General features: G+C 51.0%; 1 protein-coding gene across 3 annotated transcripts in view; it reads right to left on the bottom strand.

The window, feature by feature from the left end:
- Positions 1 to 18229, bottom strand: part of LOC105698080 (nascent polypeptide-associated complex subunit alpha, muscle-specific form) — a 41599-nt gene that overhangs the window by 7094 nt on the left and 16276 nt on the right. Inside the window, exons 2-13 of one of the 3 annotated variants that reach the window (XM_012422006.1) lie at positions 16322 to 16424; positions 15243 to 15302; positions 11632 to 11768; positions 9908 to 10181; positions 9696 to 9813; positions 7261 to 7402; positions 7084 to 7159; positions 6747 to 6979; positions 6462 to 6540; positions 4953 to 5135; positions 553 to 831; positions 55 to 317 (exon numbers count right to left, since the gene is read on the bottom strand). In XM_012422006.1, the coding sequence (XP_012277429.1) occupies positions 55 to 317; positions 553 to 831; positions 4953 to 5135; positions 6462 to 6540; positions 6747 to 6979; positions 7084 to 7159; positions 7261 to 7402; positions 9696 to 9813; positions 9908 to 10181; positions 11632 to 11768; positions 15243 to 15302; positions 16322 to 16424 (1947 nt within the window). Of the gene's footprint in view, positions 1 to 54; positions 318 to 552; positions 832 to 4952; positions 5136 to 6461; positions 6541 to 6746; positions 6980 to 7083; positions 7160 to 7260; positions 7403 to 9695; positions 9814 to 9907; positions 10182 to 11631; positions 11769 to 15242; positions 15303 to 16321; positions 16428 to 18229 lie in introns of all 3 variants that reach the window. The other 2 variants (XM_012422005.1, XM_023434690.1) reach the window with 2 other exon arrangements.

Raw genomic sequence — 18229 nt, forward strand, 5'->3', positions numbered from 1 at the left:
TTAAACGATGGGGATGACCCCGGGATTACTTTCGAAGCGAAGGACTCCCCTCACCTTGTCGCTTCGCGTGGGGGTCGGAGTGCCCTGGACGTTCGTCGGCAGCGGGCTGTCCCTCTCCGAGTCCAAGTCTTTGTGCCCGTTGAGGCCGCTGAAGCTGCCCAGCGAGATGCTCTCGCTCTCCGGCGACTTATAACCCGAGTGCTGCGAGTGTTGCGACTTGTGTTGTGCCGCCAGCTCCGGAGGCGCGGACTGCGGCGCCGATGGCACCCCGGACGGCGCCCACGTCTTCGCCTCGCTATGCGGTCGCGTCAGAGGTTCTGCTCCGAAATCAACGGCGGGCCCTCGTCGGTAACGGAAAGTACGGAAGGTGCGACCCCGAGATCGACCGTCGGGCTCTCAACCGGGGGACCCCTTGCCCCGAAATCCCCATTTCGAGATTCGATTACGCCGGAAACGATTTGCCAATGTCGAACCGTGGTCGATCTCGGTTTCCGGGGGTCTGGAGAATTTAAAGGGCAGGTGGCACTTTTTTCACCTCGGGCTCGACCTTACCCTCCCTGACGTTCTGAGTGACGGTGAACGTCTTTCCGGTGTCCAGCGGGACGGTCCAGTTGACGGGCTCCGGGGAGCGCATGATCATCTGCTCCGGCGACTTGACGCGCGTCGGTTCCGGAGGACTCTTCACCACGGGCTCGTCGTCCACCCAAGGACTGGCGGCCGTGGCGACGCCCGTTGACCCTGGGATCGCCGTCGCCGTCTGCGACGGCGGAGTCGACGCCACGCTCGAGTCGCCACCCGTCGTGTCTCCGTTTATCTGCGGCTCCGCCGTCACTGAAATTCCCAACGCGTTCGGCTTAGAGAGTAGTCGGTCGAAGCCCTGGACCGATCCTCCGAATTCTGCGCTCAATGACGGAATGACATCTTATCCAATTTATGACAACCGAGAGAAGGATCGACTTACTCGAGTTAAAAAGAAATCGTACATAATTTAGCTTGTCGAAATTACCGACCGATGTCGACCCGGCTTCTTGTATGAAATTCGGAAAATGATGCCAATTTGGTCTCGAATGTAAATTAATTGGCACGTTCCTTTGTCATCAGCAGGAAGAACGATCAGCGAAAACGACCGTGGATCGGATATCGGCGCGTTTAATCCTCTCGATGCCGAGAAAGAAAGGCGGAAGAGTCGTCGCGATCGATGCACTTGCCATTGGGCGCAGAAGAGGACGTTCCCCTCTCCGACGACGTCGAATGGACTTCGATGCCTCGAAAGGTACAACAGCGTACTCACGGACACGAGATAAGGAACGGTTGCAAGATACCGTTATGACATTAAACACGAAAAAACATGGCTCCTTGCCCGGGTAATGGGGTGCGGTATCCAATACTTACTACTCCTTGCAATTACAAATACAACGTAAAGCCACTCGGTACGGTACGCAACAGCACATCAAATACTTGACATCGTAAATAACACTGACGTTCAATGGCTGAGAAGGAAGACGAGGGAGAACGCGGTAAAGTAGAGAAAGAGAGGCTGCAATCCAAGATCGATCGAGAAGGACGAACGGGGTCCTCCTCGTCTCGTTTCGAGATTCCCCGACGAAGCGGCTGTTGGCTCGTCGGGCGAGGATGCACCGAGAAGGAGTAATTCAAAGGTCGTTAATATACATGACGTTGGAGTGCAGCCTGGGAGAACGGGCAAGCCTCTCGGGGGTGACTTTCCTTCATGCATAATGGACGGCTTAAAGTTTCGGTTGTCCCTGTCGGGAAAGTCCGCTGACCGGTGGTCAGGGTAGGCCTCTTTGACGGAAGGGTCCGAGTGCCGGTGCCGGAACACGACGCAGAAGTTGTCCCGACGTTTCGGGACGGCTCGTTTCCCGGGTTTCCATCGATGGGGACGAAAAGGCAGGTTCCAGTTTTCCGTCGATCGTTACGCTCCGTTGACGGGCTCTATCGAGAGACAGGTCGGTCCTCGCCGTTGAGGACTTCCGCTCGATCGCTCGACTTCGACGAGCGACTCGGCCGAGTCACCGTCAGGGAGGATCGGTGTTCTTCCACGGATAGCGGTCTCGGAAATTGCTCGAGACCCTCGGGGGAGATGCGCGGCTCCCCGAGCGCCCCGATAAGGAAGAGTCGCCGATCCTTATCGTACCTCTCAGGAGTTTGCCTTCAATTATTTTACGATCAATTTCCTTTCGGGGGCGGATCACCGGCGAATTTGCAACAAATAGGAACCAACTGTACCCCGCTTTCCTTGGTGCGACGTAAAAGGAGGTAGCAGTTTGTGCTAAAAAAAAATGTGGGATTTCGGGCTCGATGGTCGATAATAGATAGGTTTAAACACCAAAGATATACAACAGAGGATACGACGGGAGAAATTGATACAATTATAAATCGCGTCCGTGTCTAGCTTCGCCCGTAGGGCACCCACGCAGCACGAGGATCCTCCGTGCTTGCTTTAGATTTTTAACTCGCGACGAACGACCGCGTCGTCGTTCCGGGGAGGTAAGCCGCGGTTTTCGATGGCCAGGGTTACCGCCAGGGTAAAGTCCGGGGTTTCGAGTCGACTCGGGCCGAAGCCTGGCCCACGATGCGCCGCGTCGAAGGCAGCTTTCGGGTGCCGCGTGGGTGTAGGCGGGAGGAGACACGGTCGAGAGGCTTAGGATCGGACAGAGGGAGAGAGAGAAGTAGAGGGTGTAAAGTCAAAAGACAACAGAGCGACAGTAAGCGGGTTCCGGCCGGGCCTTTCACCGGCGTGCTACTTACTAGCTTCGGCGTTATCCCGAATCGCGTTTCGAGTTTCGGAGGATGATTTGGATGGGGCGGTTGCGGTCGCGGTTGCGGTTGCGGCGGCAGTCGCAGCTGCAGCTGCGCTTTCGATAAATTCGGGCCGACCCTGAGCGCTTGGCTCCGGCTTGGCCGCGCTGGCGGCGCTGACGGCCGAGGTGGCGGCCGAGGTGACGGCCGAGGTGACAGCCGAGGTGACAGCCGAGGTGGTGGGTGGTGGGTGGTGGGCGGTCGCGTGGACCGAATGCCTAACCGGGGCTTTTACGGTGGTTACGGGTTTGACGTGGTGAAGAGGGCGATGGGGGGGAGCGGTGGTTGCGAGGGAGGCTAGAACACATCGTAGAAATACAGTCAGCCGCGTCCCTCCTTCGGCTTGGCGCGGTTTCTCGCGGATCGAGGGTCGATTCCCGCTCGGCGGGTCTTTTTGCGGAATTTTAACGGCGGGTCTCTTTGCGGAATTTTAACGGCGCTCGGAACCCGATGCGTTTCTATTCGATCGCGATTTTTAGAGAGCTCCGATAAGATTCGCGACAGCGGTGGATCGATTCGGTTGGTTTTCTTCGAGATCGTTCTCGACTTTTTTTTTTTCCGGTGGCCCCCTCGCAAAGAGGATCCGTTCCAGCGGACGTGGGTTTGGACCCGATGGAACTTGGCTCCTACGTCGCCCGAGCGAAATCCTTATTGCGTAAAAAGTTGAGCAAGGTGGGGAGGGACGTTAAATAATTTCGGAAGGTGGAGTTGGATTTATTTCCGTGTTCCGACGTTGGGAGTTCGACGCTCGTCGACTGCCAGGTGGCACTTGGGGCAAGCGATAACCGTTTAACCGTCGGGAAAATTGGCCCAATTATGGAGATATTCCCCCAAGTACGGACGAGGTGGGCGCCTCTCAAATTTCAACGACAGCCGGGAGGTTCGTTCCCGAACTCGATGAGTCAATTGAACACGGTTATGTATCTTTCGTACAAATGTATTTTACCCTCCATTTACCTTCCGGGTCGAACGTTCAAAAAATTGTCCGATGCCTTTCTTTGATTTTTAGGTCGAATTAGTTCACGTCGGGGCGGATTCTCGCTTGTACGACGAATTGACGCACTTGACGAAGCAAATACTGTCCCAACATCTAAAGTACATAGCGTCGTTCCCGTTGGGGAAGCAGCGGACTAGCTCAACGTCGTCGTTCTAAGCCAGGGAGAAGGTTCGATGACCGTGAAGTTCGGCGACGCGAAAAATCGACAGAGATTTCCCTTCTCGATGGAGAGTGGAGTATTTTATCTACCTGGGAGAGATAGGCCTATTTTCGAGAATTCGCGAATAGCTTATATTTTTTGTGACGGGACTGCGTATTTTGCCAATGGTCGCCGAGGTACGCGATCATTTTACGAATTTTACAAATCTACGAATGGTAGAGAAGGCAACGAGACTCGAAATTCTGGAGAGTTTCGGAGAGAAAAGAAGGTGCAAAGAGAGTCTTCGTTTGAACTCCCTGGTAATGGCGACTTAAGGATCTTCTACGGATCTACGTCAAAGTATTCTATGTCAAAGCGACATGGAGGGAATGATCAACTAGTGCGTCTTTAGGAACGACTTAAGGTCGCTTCGACCGACTTAACACATTGTGGGCGGATAATCGTTGCCGGGGTAAAATACGGAACGCGAAACTAAAATGCAGAACTCTCGTCCAAAATGTGTTAAGCTGTATTTTTAATTGCCGCCCTGCTACATTCCGAGTGGCACAGTGTTTCGATTAATTTCCGACTTTACCGATGAACCTTTGGTTAAAAATCCTTTATTTGCATTTTTTCTTAATGTCCGGAGCGTGCATGGTCTTAAATCCGGAGCCCGAGATCTCCGTTGAATATTTCATTTCAGAGACGACGCAGCGAGGACGGCGTCCGAGAAAAAGGCGGATAAAAATGAAAAACGGCTTTTTCGTCTCCGTGGAAACGGGCCTATTTCCGACGTTTCCATGAATTCTCGGCAACGGGAGCAACCGATCGAAACACTTTGCCTCGCGCCGAATGCAGCGGCGCCGCGATCTCGAGGGGCACCTTCGGTTCGGTCGGCCGGACGGGTGTCCAAAGGAGCGCCGCTATTGGACGCGAGCGAGGGAGTGCGTGAATGAGAGAAAGAGAGAGAGAGAGAGAGATAGAGGTAAGACGTACATTTCCGGTGGGCTTGCGGTTGCGCGGGCGCATGCGCTTGCGAGGGCCTCTGGTGGAGCGGAGTCGGCCCCGGGCCCGAGGGCGGCGGCGGTAACGGCGGGATCGGCGGCTCGCTCGGCGCCGAATTCGTCCGACATACCGAGGACTGTTCTCTTATGCTCCACCGGACACGGCTAGCCGCGACTGAAACACCCGCTATATTTCCAGATCGTCCAGCCAATTATTCGAGAGGGACCGACGGTCCAAGGGATGAGAACGGATGAATGCGAAGCCGCCATCTCGCGTCCCGGACGAGGATCCCCGACCGCTCGCTGGGAGCGAAGCGGCTAATTTAACGCAATCGTAATCGACGTTCACGTCCGACGAGATTAGGTTTAAGTCTACGCGATACGTCGGGCGGTGCCCCGGGAAAGGAGTAATGGAAGTCGAGTTCTTGCGAACGGAACGAAAGGCGCGAACGATACCGCCCGGAAACTTGCTATACGGAAGAAGAACGAGGATTTAAAACCGTGACGCAGGATTACGTATTCATGTGGTGGTTTAGATCTTGATTTTTTATGCGTTTTTAGGCGTCGCCCTTTTTTTTTTTGTTCTTTTATAATGGCACACTCCACGAGTGGACGGATACGTTCGTGGTTTGTTTTCTCCGTTTAAGTAAAATTACGGATCAGACGGTGTTACCTCGTTTGTAGCTTTCCGTCTTTCGACAACGAGAAAGAAATCGCGGCTCTTTGGACAGACCACGGCGAAACGCCGAAATCGCCACGTTACGGCTCTAGGTCTTTCTTCGAGCATCGGAAGGCTTTAAGATAACTCCTGGTCGCCTCGGTTCTTTCGTTAGAAATGGGCTTCCGTTTCGTGGATGCAAATCCATTTTACGGATACCAATTGCTCTGGACGATCCTGCCCAAATTTAGGGGGACTCGGTCTGCGCTGAGACCGAAATCATTCGGATCTTCTAGTCGGAAGAAGGAGCAAACGGTTAGACACTACACGATGGACAGATAGGCAGAGGCAAAGAGGTAGATAACAAATAGACATGTCTATCATGCATCTGCCTAAACATTAACGACTGCTTGTTGGTATAGGGTCCTAATACCCACCGCCTCGAGAGTGGAAAAAGATTTATAAAATTTCTCCGATAATCTACGTCTCTTCGCTGTATTTTTTTTTTTTTCTATCTTAATATTCGAATCGATGTTATCGAGTCTGACGAGAGGAAAAAAGAAACCACCGATCTCTCAAGGCCAGTGGGTATCGCAGAGTTTCGATATCGAACGAGTACTCCAACGAGTACCACCTACGGCCGACTTCAATGATCAAACGAGCAGACAGCAGTTCAAGTTCCAATGATATAAGTATACGTAGGTATATGCGCCAGTCAATTCAGTATATGTACGAAAATGCAAAGTAACTCCTATACCGTTGAGGCACGATACGATGAGTACGATGAATCGAACGTGATTTGGGAAAGCGATGCCTGATCCCGATGCGAGGATTTCTACTTACTCGGCCGAGGATGCCTCTCGGGCTCGGCGCTCTTCTCCCTGGATTCCTTCTCCTTGTCCTTCGGCTCTTTGTCCTTGTCCTTTTTCGTGGAAAGAAAAAAACACGGATCTCGTTAATCGGGTACACCGAAATTGTCGCCTAAACGTTAAGTCTCGCCGTTTAATCGATTACTAGAATTATCGTTGCGTTTCTTCGTAGTTGCCCTCCAATGGCGGAGGTTGGACGCTCAGTGTCTTGTCCTTGGAAGAACGGTTTATCGAGCGGGGCATCGTGGAGAATAATTACCTTCGCATCTTTGGTGACGGACGGGGCGCGCACGGGCTGTCGTTTCGGAGATCTGCGCTCCGCCACGCTGGGTCCCAGACTCTGAGAACGTCCCGTTCGAGGACTATTTTTCGGACTGGACTTAGTTCGCGGCTGAGAGTCCTCTCGAGATTCCTTGCTCTCTTCTCGTTTACGAGGGATGACTGGCTCCAACTTCTCTCTCGTAGGAGAGGGGAGCAGCGCCCCGTCGCCTGCTGATAATCGAACGCAAATTTTTTCCCAACTTGGCATACCGTCGCTTTTACGCTCTTCAAAGAAATTTATATCCAAATAATCTCCGCATGCTCGAAACATTTACCGACTCCTGTAGTGCGATCCAAGTGATGGCGGATCAAGAAATCCTTTCTTGCGCGAGCTATGGCTCTATCGGTATCCTGAAACGTGACATTATGTGAACACGAGGTTTCGCAACGCGGAGAAGTTACTTCGGCGAAATTTCGAATTTCCATGGGACGGTATCGCTCGACGTACATACCGCTTTAACTTCCTCCTGGGTCATCGTATGAATCGGTCTGGCTTGGACCGAGGATGGCCGACCTGCGGGGGGCATCGACGCCGAAGGCACTGGTGCTACCTTCCTCGTATTCTCCTTTTCTTTCTCCTCCTTCGTCACCGACCTGCCGGAACAAACGACGTTAACGATAATTCGATCCGACAAATTTTACCCTCCTTACGGATGGACCACCGTACACATCAATCGTGTCAGTTACTCGCAAGAACGTTCCAATTCTCTCCCATCATTTTTCGAAGCTTTCACCCGGATCCGCTAATTGAAGATTACATATCGAAAGTAGAGATGGGGTGTAAATGGACATTAAATTCACCTTGGAGGATCGCACGTATTGTGCGCGCAAAATCGCACAGAGGGGGTTGAAAGGCGTTAGAACTTAAAATTAAGGTCAATTTCATGTGAAACTTGAGGCTAATGGGGCCCATTTTGAACCGCTCGGACGCCTTTGAAATATACGTTTGCGCGTAACAATGGCTGTTAAACGCATTGCATTAAATTGAATACGGCCACTTCAGGGAATGAATTAAATGTGAAGCCCAGACGTTGAGAGAAGTCGAGGAGAGAAAATCCAGGTTTTCTTTCCCGGGATTTCGTGCACCGCGTAAAGCGATGAAGTTGCCGCTAAATAAAATCGAGTACTCTGGATTCGACGAGTTTGGAGAATTTATACCTGGATCGACGAAAAATAATAGACAATCGGCGACCACGACGGGACCCGTGTGAAGGTGCATGTGACTTTCCCATTAAATAAACGGATTGAAGAACTTGCGTAATCAAAGTTTTCGAAATCGAGCTCTCGTTCGATACCATAAAACAAATTTGGAATTCTATGCCATTCGGCTCGGATACGGAAACTTGCGGAATCGATGTGAACAACACGCTGAATTATTCTTCATACGAGAAGTTGCGTGACCGGGTTATATCGAACCGCCGATCGTACGTTCAATTTTGTATTATTATTTATTTTTTAAGTTTTAGTCCGTCCGATATATTTTTTTTCCCCCTTTCATAGCGATCAGTGATTTAGCGTGACCGGACAAGAGGGGTGATTCGCTGAGATTGCGGGCGATTTATGAGTCATTATGCAGTAATGTACTGGCCTGGCAAGGGACAATGCGTCGAGGGCATGGTTACCGGAGACACGCTTCCATAACGACGCCTCATCTTCGGCTGCCAATCCGCAGCCCCAGTCCCGATACTGGCGCAAACGAAAACCAATCAGTTCGTTCGTTAATATTTTTAACACCGAGCTACAACATCTTCCATCGACAACAAGAAATGCGAGAAGGAAAGCATGCCAAAAAGGGACGCACAAAACGTCCGGGAAAATCAGTCCAAAGTGCGTATCTCAAATTGCTCGTCTCGAGTACTTGGCTCAATTTAAAACAATCGATAGAAAGAATAACACGAAAGGTAGACGACCCAAGTTGAAATTGTGCGATCGAATCGTTTCGTTAGGAGAATAGGTTCGAAGTGAATCTTTTCGTAGCTCGCGTGGAAAGAGAAACGCCCGGCGCGAGGCGTTTCTCTTCGATGGCGTGGAAAAGGAAACGTACGGCACAGCGAGTCGTCGTGCATATGCGACCAATCAGCCACGGGACACAACCAAACAACACCTTGCAACGCGAAGGAACGATCCTACTTGACAACCAGTTACCTTGTACTCGTCGGCAAGTCGTCTGAGTTCGGCCACTTCTGTCGCAGGAAACGGTACGTCCTGCCGTTTGAACGGTCTCAAATAGTCTCTGTCGGTAATCCTTACGGTTCTACCGACTGACTTTTTACCCCTGGAAATAATCATTCGCGGAGGCTGATGACTCGTCACCCGCTTTACGCGATTTACTATTAGGAGGACATCGGTATCCAGGCTCTTCGGTCGACACCCAAGGACGACGCGGACTCTTTTTCAATTCTCGAGTCACGGATGGTACCCCACGGGTTGGGACGGGATTGCAAAAAAAAAAAATACGGCGGGCGTAATTCCTGATATTAAACTTTAAATGTCTCCCGGTCGAATCCCCGCCGGTTTAAATTGTACGTGTCAGATTGCCCCTTCACACTCGGGATCTGGTCGAGAGGAACATATTTTTATCTCGGCCGTCGGTTCACCCGTTATTCTCTCACGTAACACCGGCTGCCGGCTATGTCTCTCTCCTCCCGATTGGACGAGCGATTCGCGCATCGAAAACTAAGGTAACGCGAAAAGTCAGGTGTTGCACTCCAGGGAATCGGTACATCGACGCGATCGCGATTCCGCTCGCGTTCGTTTTGTCTGCCCTAATCCAATCGCTCCGTTTTTCTCGAAAAGAAAAACTTGGATCCCTCGATCGTTTCTTTTGGATTGCAGCACCTGACTTTTCGACCGGGGTCGCTGCGGGTGAATTTTTAAGGCGTCTAACCTAAAGGCTACTTTCAGATCCAAGTCCTCTTCGCGCTCGTCACCTTCCAGGACGACTCCATCCATGGTGTCCGTCCCGGTTCCTCCAACCAGCGGCTCCAATTCCGATGCTTGAACACCTGAAACGGAGTATCGATACATCGGTCAATTTTAATGGCTGACAAACGTGACAAAAAAAAGTGAATTTAACGGCAATTTTTCGAAACTCCGTACCGTCTCGCTTGTGGTCCACGTCGCCGGGTCGTTTCTTGTGGACCGGCGCTGGTCCCGAGGGGGCCATTCCCTGCTTGAGAGCTCCCATGCTGAGGGATTTCCTGGGGGGTCCCGCGGTTCCTCCCGGGCCTCCTGCAGGAGCAACGGGAACGGCCTCGCCGTTGGTCAGCTGGGGTCTCTTTGGCCAAGCGAATTGCAGACGGTATTCCGTACTGATACGCGAAATCGCCTTGCTCAGCTGACTAGGTGGCAGTGCCGACGTTGCCGTGATCTCCTAGAAAAAAAAAAAAAAAAAAAAAGCCATTCGGATTAACGTCGAATGAAATTTTGGATTCTCGCTCGTCCGAATCGCGCGTAAAACGAGTTAGCGGTAAAGTACCGTCTTAGCGTTATTTGCTCCGACGTAACGGAGGTCTCATGCATTTTTCAGACATCGCCGCGTTTGGCCGTATCCTCTGGAAAGCTATTGACGCTGCCGTTCCGAGCCGTCAGCTTTGTGGACGGGATTAATCTGCAAACTTTACCGCTGTCCGAAGCAAACTCGTGAAGTTTGCTCGGCAGGCTGCACACCGTGCAACATCTCGAGGACTTAACTTTACGTGAGTGCTGTAACTCGCCTCGCCAACATCGGGACCGCTAACTACTCGACGGGGAGAAAATTTTTCCGATACCCCGCGTAGATTTTCAGACGACGGTTTTCGGCGATTGGAAAATTTGTAAATAATTCTTGCCGCCACTGAACCAAAAAATGTAGGTACGAGGTGGAACAAGGTGTCGGGATGCTCCTCAAGGTTTTACGATTACCGGGAGAGGTGCGTCCAGTCTCAACCGAGACACCGTCAGAGGAAGCATTAGTTGTATTACTATGGATTTATGCGGAGGTAACGGCGGATGTAGGGAAAGTGCATGGCTACCGACTACTTTCGCGTTTACCCCGTATCTCGCACCCTTCATCTTTATCGGTCGAACCGAAATGACGTCACGCATACCCTTGCAAGGGAAAATGTACATCGATTGTACCCTTCGTGCCAACTAGGACACAATTTCCCATCGTGACTGCCAACGGTCAATTACTTTTGAAATGACCTCGTCGACTTAGTTCCACCGTATGTATGAATAATTTTGAATAATTGAATAAGACCGTCTCCGATCTCTCCTATGTATAATAATTGTTCTCGGATTACGAACGCGTACGGTGCGTACGCGTACCGCGGTACTTCCGACGACGATTCCATCCGTTGTTGGATCATCGTCGAAATTCCCAGGAAGGAAAATAATACGAAAGGGTATTTCGGTTGTTCTTGCTCGTTCGATTTCTGTTTCTTAGTCCGCGATGCATTGTTCTTGGTAAGCGATCATTTGCGGTACTTAAGGCGACGCGAAAGTCCAAGTAGTGCCCTCTACGAGGCACTTGGCCTCGCCGCGATCTCTTTCCTGGCTGGAAAAAGTGTTAAAAGCTTTTTCGGTTCACGGGGAAAGGCAGAGGAAAATGGAAGAATCGAAAGCCCTCGGCAACGCGAACACCATCCGGCGGTGCCTCTTTTCTCTTCGTCCGCGGGTACCCGACGAGGAGCCGCCCGCTCCATCTTTTTGGTTCATCTTGAGTGGCAATGCTATCGCGGATTTCTATTTCTGCGGCGTGTGCCCTTAATTTCCTCGGCGGGAAAAAAAAAAAAGAAGAAATGAAAATACGTCGGACCAGGAGGTCGGGACGTGCTTCTCACCTTTGCATTGTCAGCTACAACGTTCGAATCGACCGCATCGATTCCACTACCGTCAGCTGCAGTGATGAATTCGTGGGTCTTGTAGGCAAGCTCCGGACATTTCTTTCGTCTTGGCAATGGCGGCTCCAAGGTGGGTCCTGAAACGGAAATCGCCGTCCTTTAGTGAAAACGTCAACTTTTACCTAGCGGCGTCGTTACGTTTTTGCGACGATGCGAATCCTGGCAGCGAGTTAAAAGCGTCAGCGGATCGGTTTAAATTTATGCGCATTTGATGACGTACCTCGAAATTTTCATGACTCTCCCGTCGAAGGCCCCGACCGCCGCGTTTTCCAAAATCGCGCTCGATCAATTAAAATCCCACCGACCTTCTGGGATATTATTTCCGAATGTCGAGCAACGTCGACCCCGGAATTTTAATCTTCCTTTTCTTTCTGCCACTAATGCTTCGAGCAACCAGGATCGTCTCGTTAAAGTGACACAAAGCACGTCACGTCCCGACCGAGTCACGGATGTGTTCCGTACTCGATTGTTGCAGATCATTTTCGGGAAGGTTTAATAATAATTTGAATGCGAATTTTACATCCAAACGTAAACGTATCGAGCACATCCGCAGGGCCGTCACCTTAAGGTGACGTGAAATGTGCCAGGGGAATTATCGACACCTGAAATTCAAGTGCATTTAACATTCGCTCCAAGCCCCGCGACTCTTCCAAGAATTAAAATAACCGTAAAAAATAATTAGACGACTAGATAACCGAACGTGCTTTTTCCTTCCTTTCGGTCTTCCTCGTTTCTCCTCTCGCAAGGCGCGTTTTGGAGTTGCCGAAAGACGTACGTCTCGGAGGAATTACGTTTCCTCGGATCACGGTTCTCATAAATCCCCGAGCAGGTTTCTCGCCACCTCCGGCCTCGACGGAATAATTGAGACGCTCGAGGGAAGGCTCGGGTCCATTACGGAATGGTTCGATGGGAACTCCAGTGGGTTCGGGAAATTAGTATCGAAGCCGGAAAATCGAGACTTTCCCCTCGTGAAATATGTCGCGACCCAAGGACCCGAGGTTCCCCGCGACACCGTTCTCGTAAGGACGTTAATCTACCTCCGATAACTATCCTCTAATTAAAGCTAATAGTGACAGCCGAGCGATCGTGACACGGAGTCGTTTCCACCTGCGAAATTCTCATCGTCTCGATGTCGCATCGATCTTTTGTCGTACAAATTGTCCATGAATCTGAAAAATCTCTCGTTAGACCCTGCTCTCGATTTTTCCCGATAGTTATTCGTCGAAGAATTTTTTTAACGATCGCACCGTTCACGATTATAAGAAATGAATAAGAAAGAGGTAGCAGAAAAATTCCAACGGTCTTGTACGGGCTGTACGCGGATATCGACGAGGCGTGAATTTTTTAATTTGCAGCAGATTTATTATCGAGCGCCGCACTTTAGTAGGTCAACCGGGATCTCCTTAAGTGCGAGGTCTATAATAGAATAGACCTTCGGTGACAGATACGGGCAAGAGTCTCGTCATCGCGACGATCTTAAAAAAATCCGATACCCTCCTCCGGAAGGGGTTGACGTTAACCTCGAAGGTGGAAACGGCCCTTATTATGGACCGATGACGTATCTCGTTGACAGTCGCGCACAGAGCCAAGGCAAGTGCAAACGATGCAGAAGCGACGCAATCTTTGCGACGGATGCAGGGAGGCTGGGAAAGCTGAAGCCACGAATGTTAAAAAAAAAATGTATACCCGCTCTAAAATTCCCTAATTTTTCTCGACGACGCGAAAAAAAAAAATTCACATCGCGATGGACTAAAAGTAGAAACCAGTCGCCTGGTAACTGATTCGCGTTAGCCTAAGGTAGCCGATCGAAAAAGTTCGGACACGGGATTTTGATTTCAGGCTACTTCGTCACGGCCCCTTCGGTTACTCTTCGCCTCATTACCGCGATTATTACCGTAGGGTTATTTAACGAGCCAGTTCCTCGAACTCGTGCACGCGAAGGTGCAAATAAAGCGGACGGAAAAAAGAATGCCCTCATTTCGCCGCATCCTATGCACGAATACATCTCGGAGATGAATTTATAACGGTCCCGCATTGTTCCACCGAAATCTCGTTCCGCGTCTTCGAGAGGGACTTCTTCAGCAATTTGGCCACTAAAGCCTCCGTATCTCGGTCCGACAGACTTTTCGTTGTGGGCACCCTCGGAAAAGAAAGCCCGCCTTTTCCAATACACCTTCGCGAAATCGCTGAAGAGGGTGGCTTTGAAGACGGGGACGAGATCTCGGTGGAACAATGCGAGACCGTTGATATTCACATCTCAAGGATATTCCTCTAAGCCCGTGCTAAAAATAGGAGGATTTCCCAGTGTCACTGTAAACTATTATTTTTCTTTTTTCCTCCGCGTTGCAAGAATATCATTTGGTCCGCTCGTCTACGAAAAATCCTACGATCGCTAATCATTTACACGATATCCAGGAGTATTGAAAATTGTCTAAAAATCTCGAAGGCTAGGGAACTTTTTCTCCATCGTCGGGAACGCGAAATCGTGCAAATCGGGGCGGTGCAAGATCGTCAAGATGAACGACTGCAAGAATGGATGAAACGGGCTTGCGTTCACGATGGGTCTTGCGTAATTTCCTTTGCGTTATGTAACGATCGTGTACCTATATGCGGAAGTGCGGCCTAAAATCAATACTTCCTGTATTTGGGATCGCGTGAAAAAATAATTACAATTCGGACCATTCTCTTCCGAGGTCGTGCAATCGCTTTTCGGCTGCCGGTCTCGGCGGTGGCACGAATCAATGGAGCCGATCGTCGTAAATTCGCGCAATCGAGTTCCACCCTGAACGCAAGTCCGCGGATGAGCGATTCGTGTCATTTTGCGCGACTAATTGCAGACAACTCGCTAAATCTCGAGGGTGAGAAACAAGCAAGGCGTACGAAATGAACAAGCCAGCACATGCATCGTGGGCCCGCTCGCGAGATGCGTCGACGCGATTCACAAATATTTTTGCCTCTCTGCGATTGCCCCTAAAGAAAGGAAAAAATCGCGAAACGACCCTCCCGCGGGATTTCAAGACCGAAAGAAAAATTCCCCGTAAGACCATTCGACCGTCGTAAATAACGCAGAAAATAGTCGGGAAAGGAAAGCGCCGCGTAGAAAGATGTGGAAAATGCGAGGTCGCGGGAATAAATTGTACATTAAGGAAATCGAATCGCATCTCGCGATCTCGGCGTCTCCACCGTCGAGCATCGGCATCGGCCGGAAGGTGCACTCCGAACCTCCTCTCGGGCTTTCCCTATTTTTCCCTCCTACGTCCCGGGGAAGACGATCGGATCGTACGTTCCGGCCGAATTTTCTTGGGGGAAGCAAGGCAGTTTGCATGGCACGGCGACTCGGTCGGTACCGCGATATATCGATCTCGGCAGTCGACGGCAACAGCGACGAGCAAGCAGCCGCGAGTCTTCCAAAGGATTTCGCCTTTACTCGGCCGACGAGGCCCGAGTTCTTTTGTACGTCACGTTATACGTCATATATACATTATATACGAGTATATATATATATATATGCTTCTCCTCTTGTTCTCTCGCAGCTCGATCGTACGTCTTACCTTCGCTGTTCTCATCCTCGGTGGACTTGGCCGATTGCAGCTTCGCGCTCGCTTGCTTCGCTGCAATCAGAATTCGCAGCTGGCACGTTTCTCTATCTCACTGCTCTAGCCTAGGCCTCTGCGAGGACGACCGGATCGGTTCGTTAATTTCGACGTATTCCGGAGAGCTCTGCCCTCGACCGACTCTCGTCTACGCTTCCCGAGTGCCGATCGATTCGTCGATCGCTCCTCGTGGAATCTATTCCGCTAATTTCCGGAGTCGATTCCATTCCAAGTGGATCGGTTCGCCGAAACTCGAAATCGCGATCCTCGATTTTTGCGCGTCTCGCGAGTGCCAAACTCGCGACCAGGAGGAGCGGTCGAAGTCGAACTTCGGGAAGATCTTTGGAGAAGTGCCCTCGCGAGGATGAAATTCCTCGATCGGACCTCCCTCTCCACGGAAACGCGAATCCTCGTCTCCTTCCCGACGCGAAGCTACGAGGGCGCGGTTGCTCCTTAGCGACGCCTGGCCTTAGGGCGGAATGCATCTACGTAAGCGTAGACGTTACACAAAGAAAAAACGTACAACACCGACACTGAAACTAATTATGAGAGGTAAGTCACGAGTAAAGTGAACGATCGTGTGAGGTGCTGCACATGTGACGATGAGGAGTAGCACGAAAAGGAGCCACTAACACCGTTCAAACGAACTAATTTACAAGAAGTCGGATCAAAGAAGTCGAGACCGACTCGCATCCGCAACGAAAGGTCGACCGAATCGGCAGAAGGAAGCCGACACTTCCCTTTCCCGACCCCCGGGGGGTGAATTCCAGATGAGAGGGATCTTCGGGGGCGTTCGTTTTTTTCTTTTTTTTTTTCGCCAACGAAGACGAGCGGGTACCCTTTGATCGATCCGAATTTCGCGCCATGGTTCCGGATCCTCGTTACTTATTAATCGTGCCCGATTTCTCGAAGGTGCGGGAGGTGAATCTCGATTCGATCGGTCGACTCGTCGTTGCGACGGACGAGACTCTCGTTTCCGGGTAGGAAGGTAAAGTGAGAACTCGGTGGACTCGATTCACCGTCGATTCCGGACTTACTGGACGTCGGCGGCGGCTGGGGCGCCCGACGCACGACGGTGTGTTCCTGGTGCGGCCCCGTGTACTCGTGCCATGTGTACGTGCTCCTGTATTCCGAATGGAGCTGCTAAAACAGACAAATGCGTTCCCGTCAGACCTTTTTGAAATGTATTCATTTGTAAATTCGGCGAAAATAACTCGGGACTACCCGAATCTATCTTGAAACGCGAGCGATCGAAATCGGAGATCGCGATTCGTCATCTCCCCCGGATCGATATCCATCGACGAGTCGATTGCTCGAAAGTGCTCGGAAAAACGGTGCGTTCCGATTAGTCCGAGAATCCCCGATAGCGTCAAGGTCGATTGATCGCGATTTCGAGAATCCGCCCGCAAGGTCGAGTACGCGACGCGGCGCGCCTCGACGTCGCGAGGTGTCAGGAAATCTGGGATGGAAAAAAAATCCACGATCCTCGCGTGGAATCGAGAAACGCCGGCACCCTTTGTTCCCCTGCAACGGGCTAATATCTGGGAGCGGGTGAAAATAAAAGTGACGCCGCCATTGTGGCCGCCGTATCCGCGGGAAGCCGTCCTTTTACTTTCTGGTCGCGATTGCGAGCCGCGAATCGATTGGCTACGAGAATACGCGTCGTCCTTACAAAGGGGTGGAATTTAAAGCCACCGTGGTTCGCCTGGGATATCGAAAACCCGAGTGGAGGCGTTCTTGGGACGTTTACTTCGATTTTATATGAATTTCATATTTTTAACGTCAAATTTCAAGCAGGTCGGAAATTCCGCGCACAACCGGGCGACGACAAAGTTAACCGGAGCGAGAGGGAAATCCAGAGGGAAAACGTGGATTCGGCAAAAACTCTCCATCGCGGTTTGGTGACTTCGAAGTGACGAGCGACATAACCCATTCTCCTGATAAGCCGCAAGCTCGACCACGGAGGAAAAAGGGATACCGGAAAAGTTGGCCACTGCAGAAGTCACGAATTAACCCGCTCGTTATTCCACCTCCGGGGAACTTCGAGACGCGATGTTTATAAAAAAGGGGGGGAGATAAATAAAAACGTCGCCGGGATTCGAAAGCGCGCAATCGAGGGGCAGTATTCCCGGGAAAGTTAAGGAGAATTTTCGCGACGACGAGATTGGATTTCCGGGAGCTCGCCGAGTCCCGTGGCGGGGACGAAGGCGAGATTAAATGCGAGCAAAGTTTCCCGCCGAGCCGTTGATGCGGAAATCCTTTTCAATCTCGAGGGAAATTCTTTCGCGGCGGCTCGATATTCCCGCGAGAGGTCCGACCGAAAGAGGAATCCCCTTATCACCGAATTTACCCTTGCGCGTTCATTTAAACGCTTCTTCGGAGCACTTCACGGGCCCGCTTTGATAAAGCACGTCCACGGCTCTGGGAAAACGCTAAAACTATCTAAAAAATTGGAACGGTCGCCTTGGGACGAGGTCCAGAAACGAGCTCGTCGCGTCGTTTATTTACCCGTTACCCTTAGACGATGCGCGTTGCATCCGGCCCTTAAAACGGCCACGAGAGTATTTTCCCCGGAATAAGCAATGAAACTAATTACAAAGCTACGTCGAAATGCGCGGCTTAACCCATTTTCATTATTTCTACTCATCTCATAATGTGGTATTCGATCTTTCTCGAAGATTACGGTGGAATAATGTTTTTCAGCGATCCTTCCCCGAAGCGTTTCGACCCCGAGGATCGTATAAAAGTTCTCGAGCTTTATAACCCATTTCTAAGTCAGTCCTAGAGCTTGCCACGCCGATTAAAATATGCTGCAAGGTTTCGATAGATAGGCACGCCAGGTCGATGTTTAGGGCTTCCATAATCCACTCGCTAAAGCTCGAAGCTCATACCGTTCTTACACCGGTCTATAATTAAGGGAATTTCGACACGTGCCAGCGTAATTC

This window comes from Orussus abietinus, unplaced genomic scaffold (assembly GCF_000612105.2).
Source record: "Orussus abietinus isolate OABI.00-Male unplaced genomic scaffold, Oabi_2.0 scaffold1, whole genome shotgun sequence".
NCBI lineage: Eukaryota > Metazoa > Arthropoda > Insecta > Hymenoptera > Orussidae > Orussus > Orussus abietinus.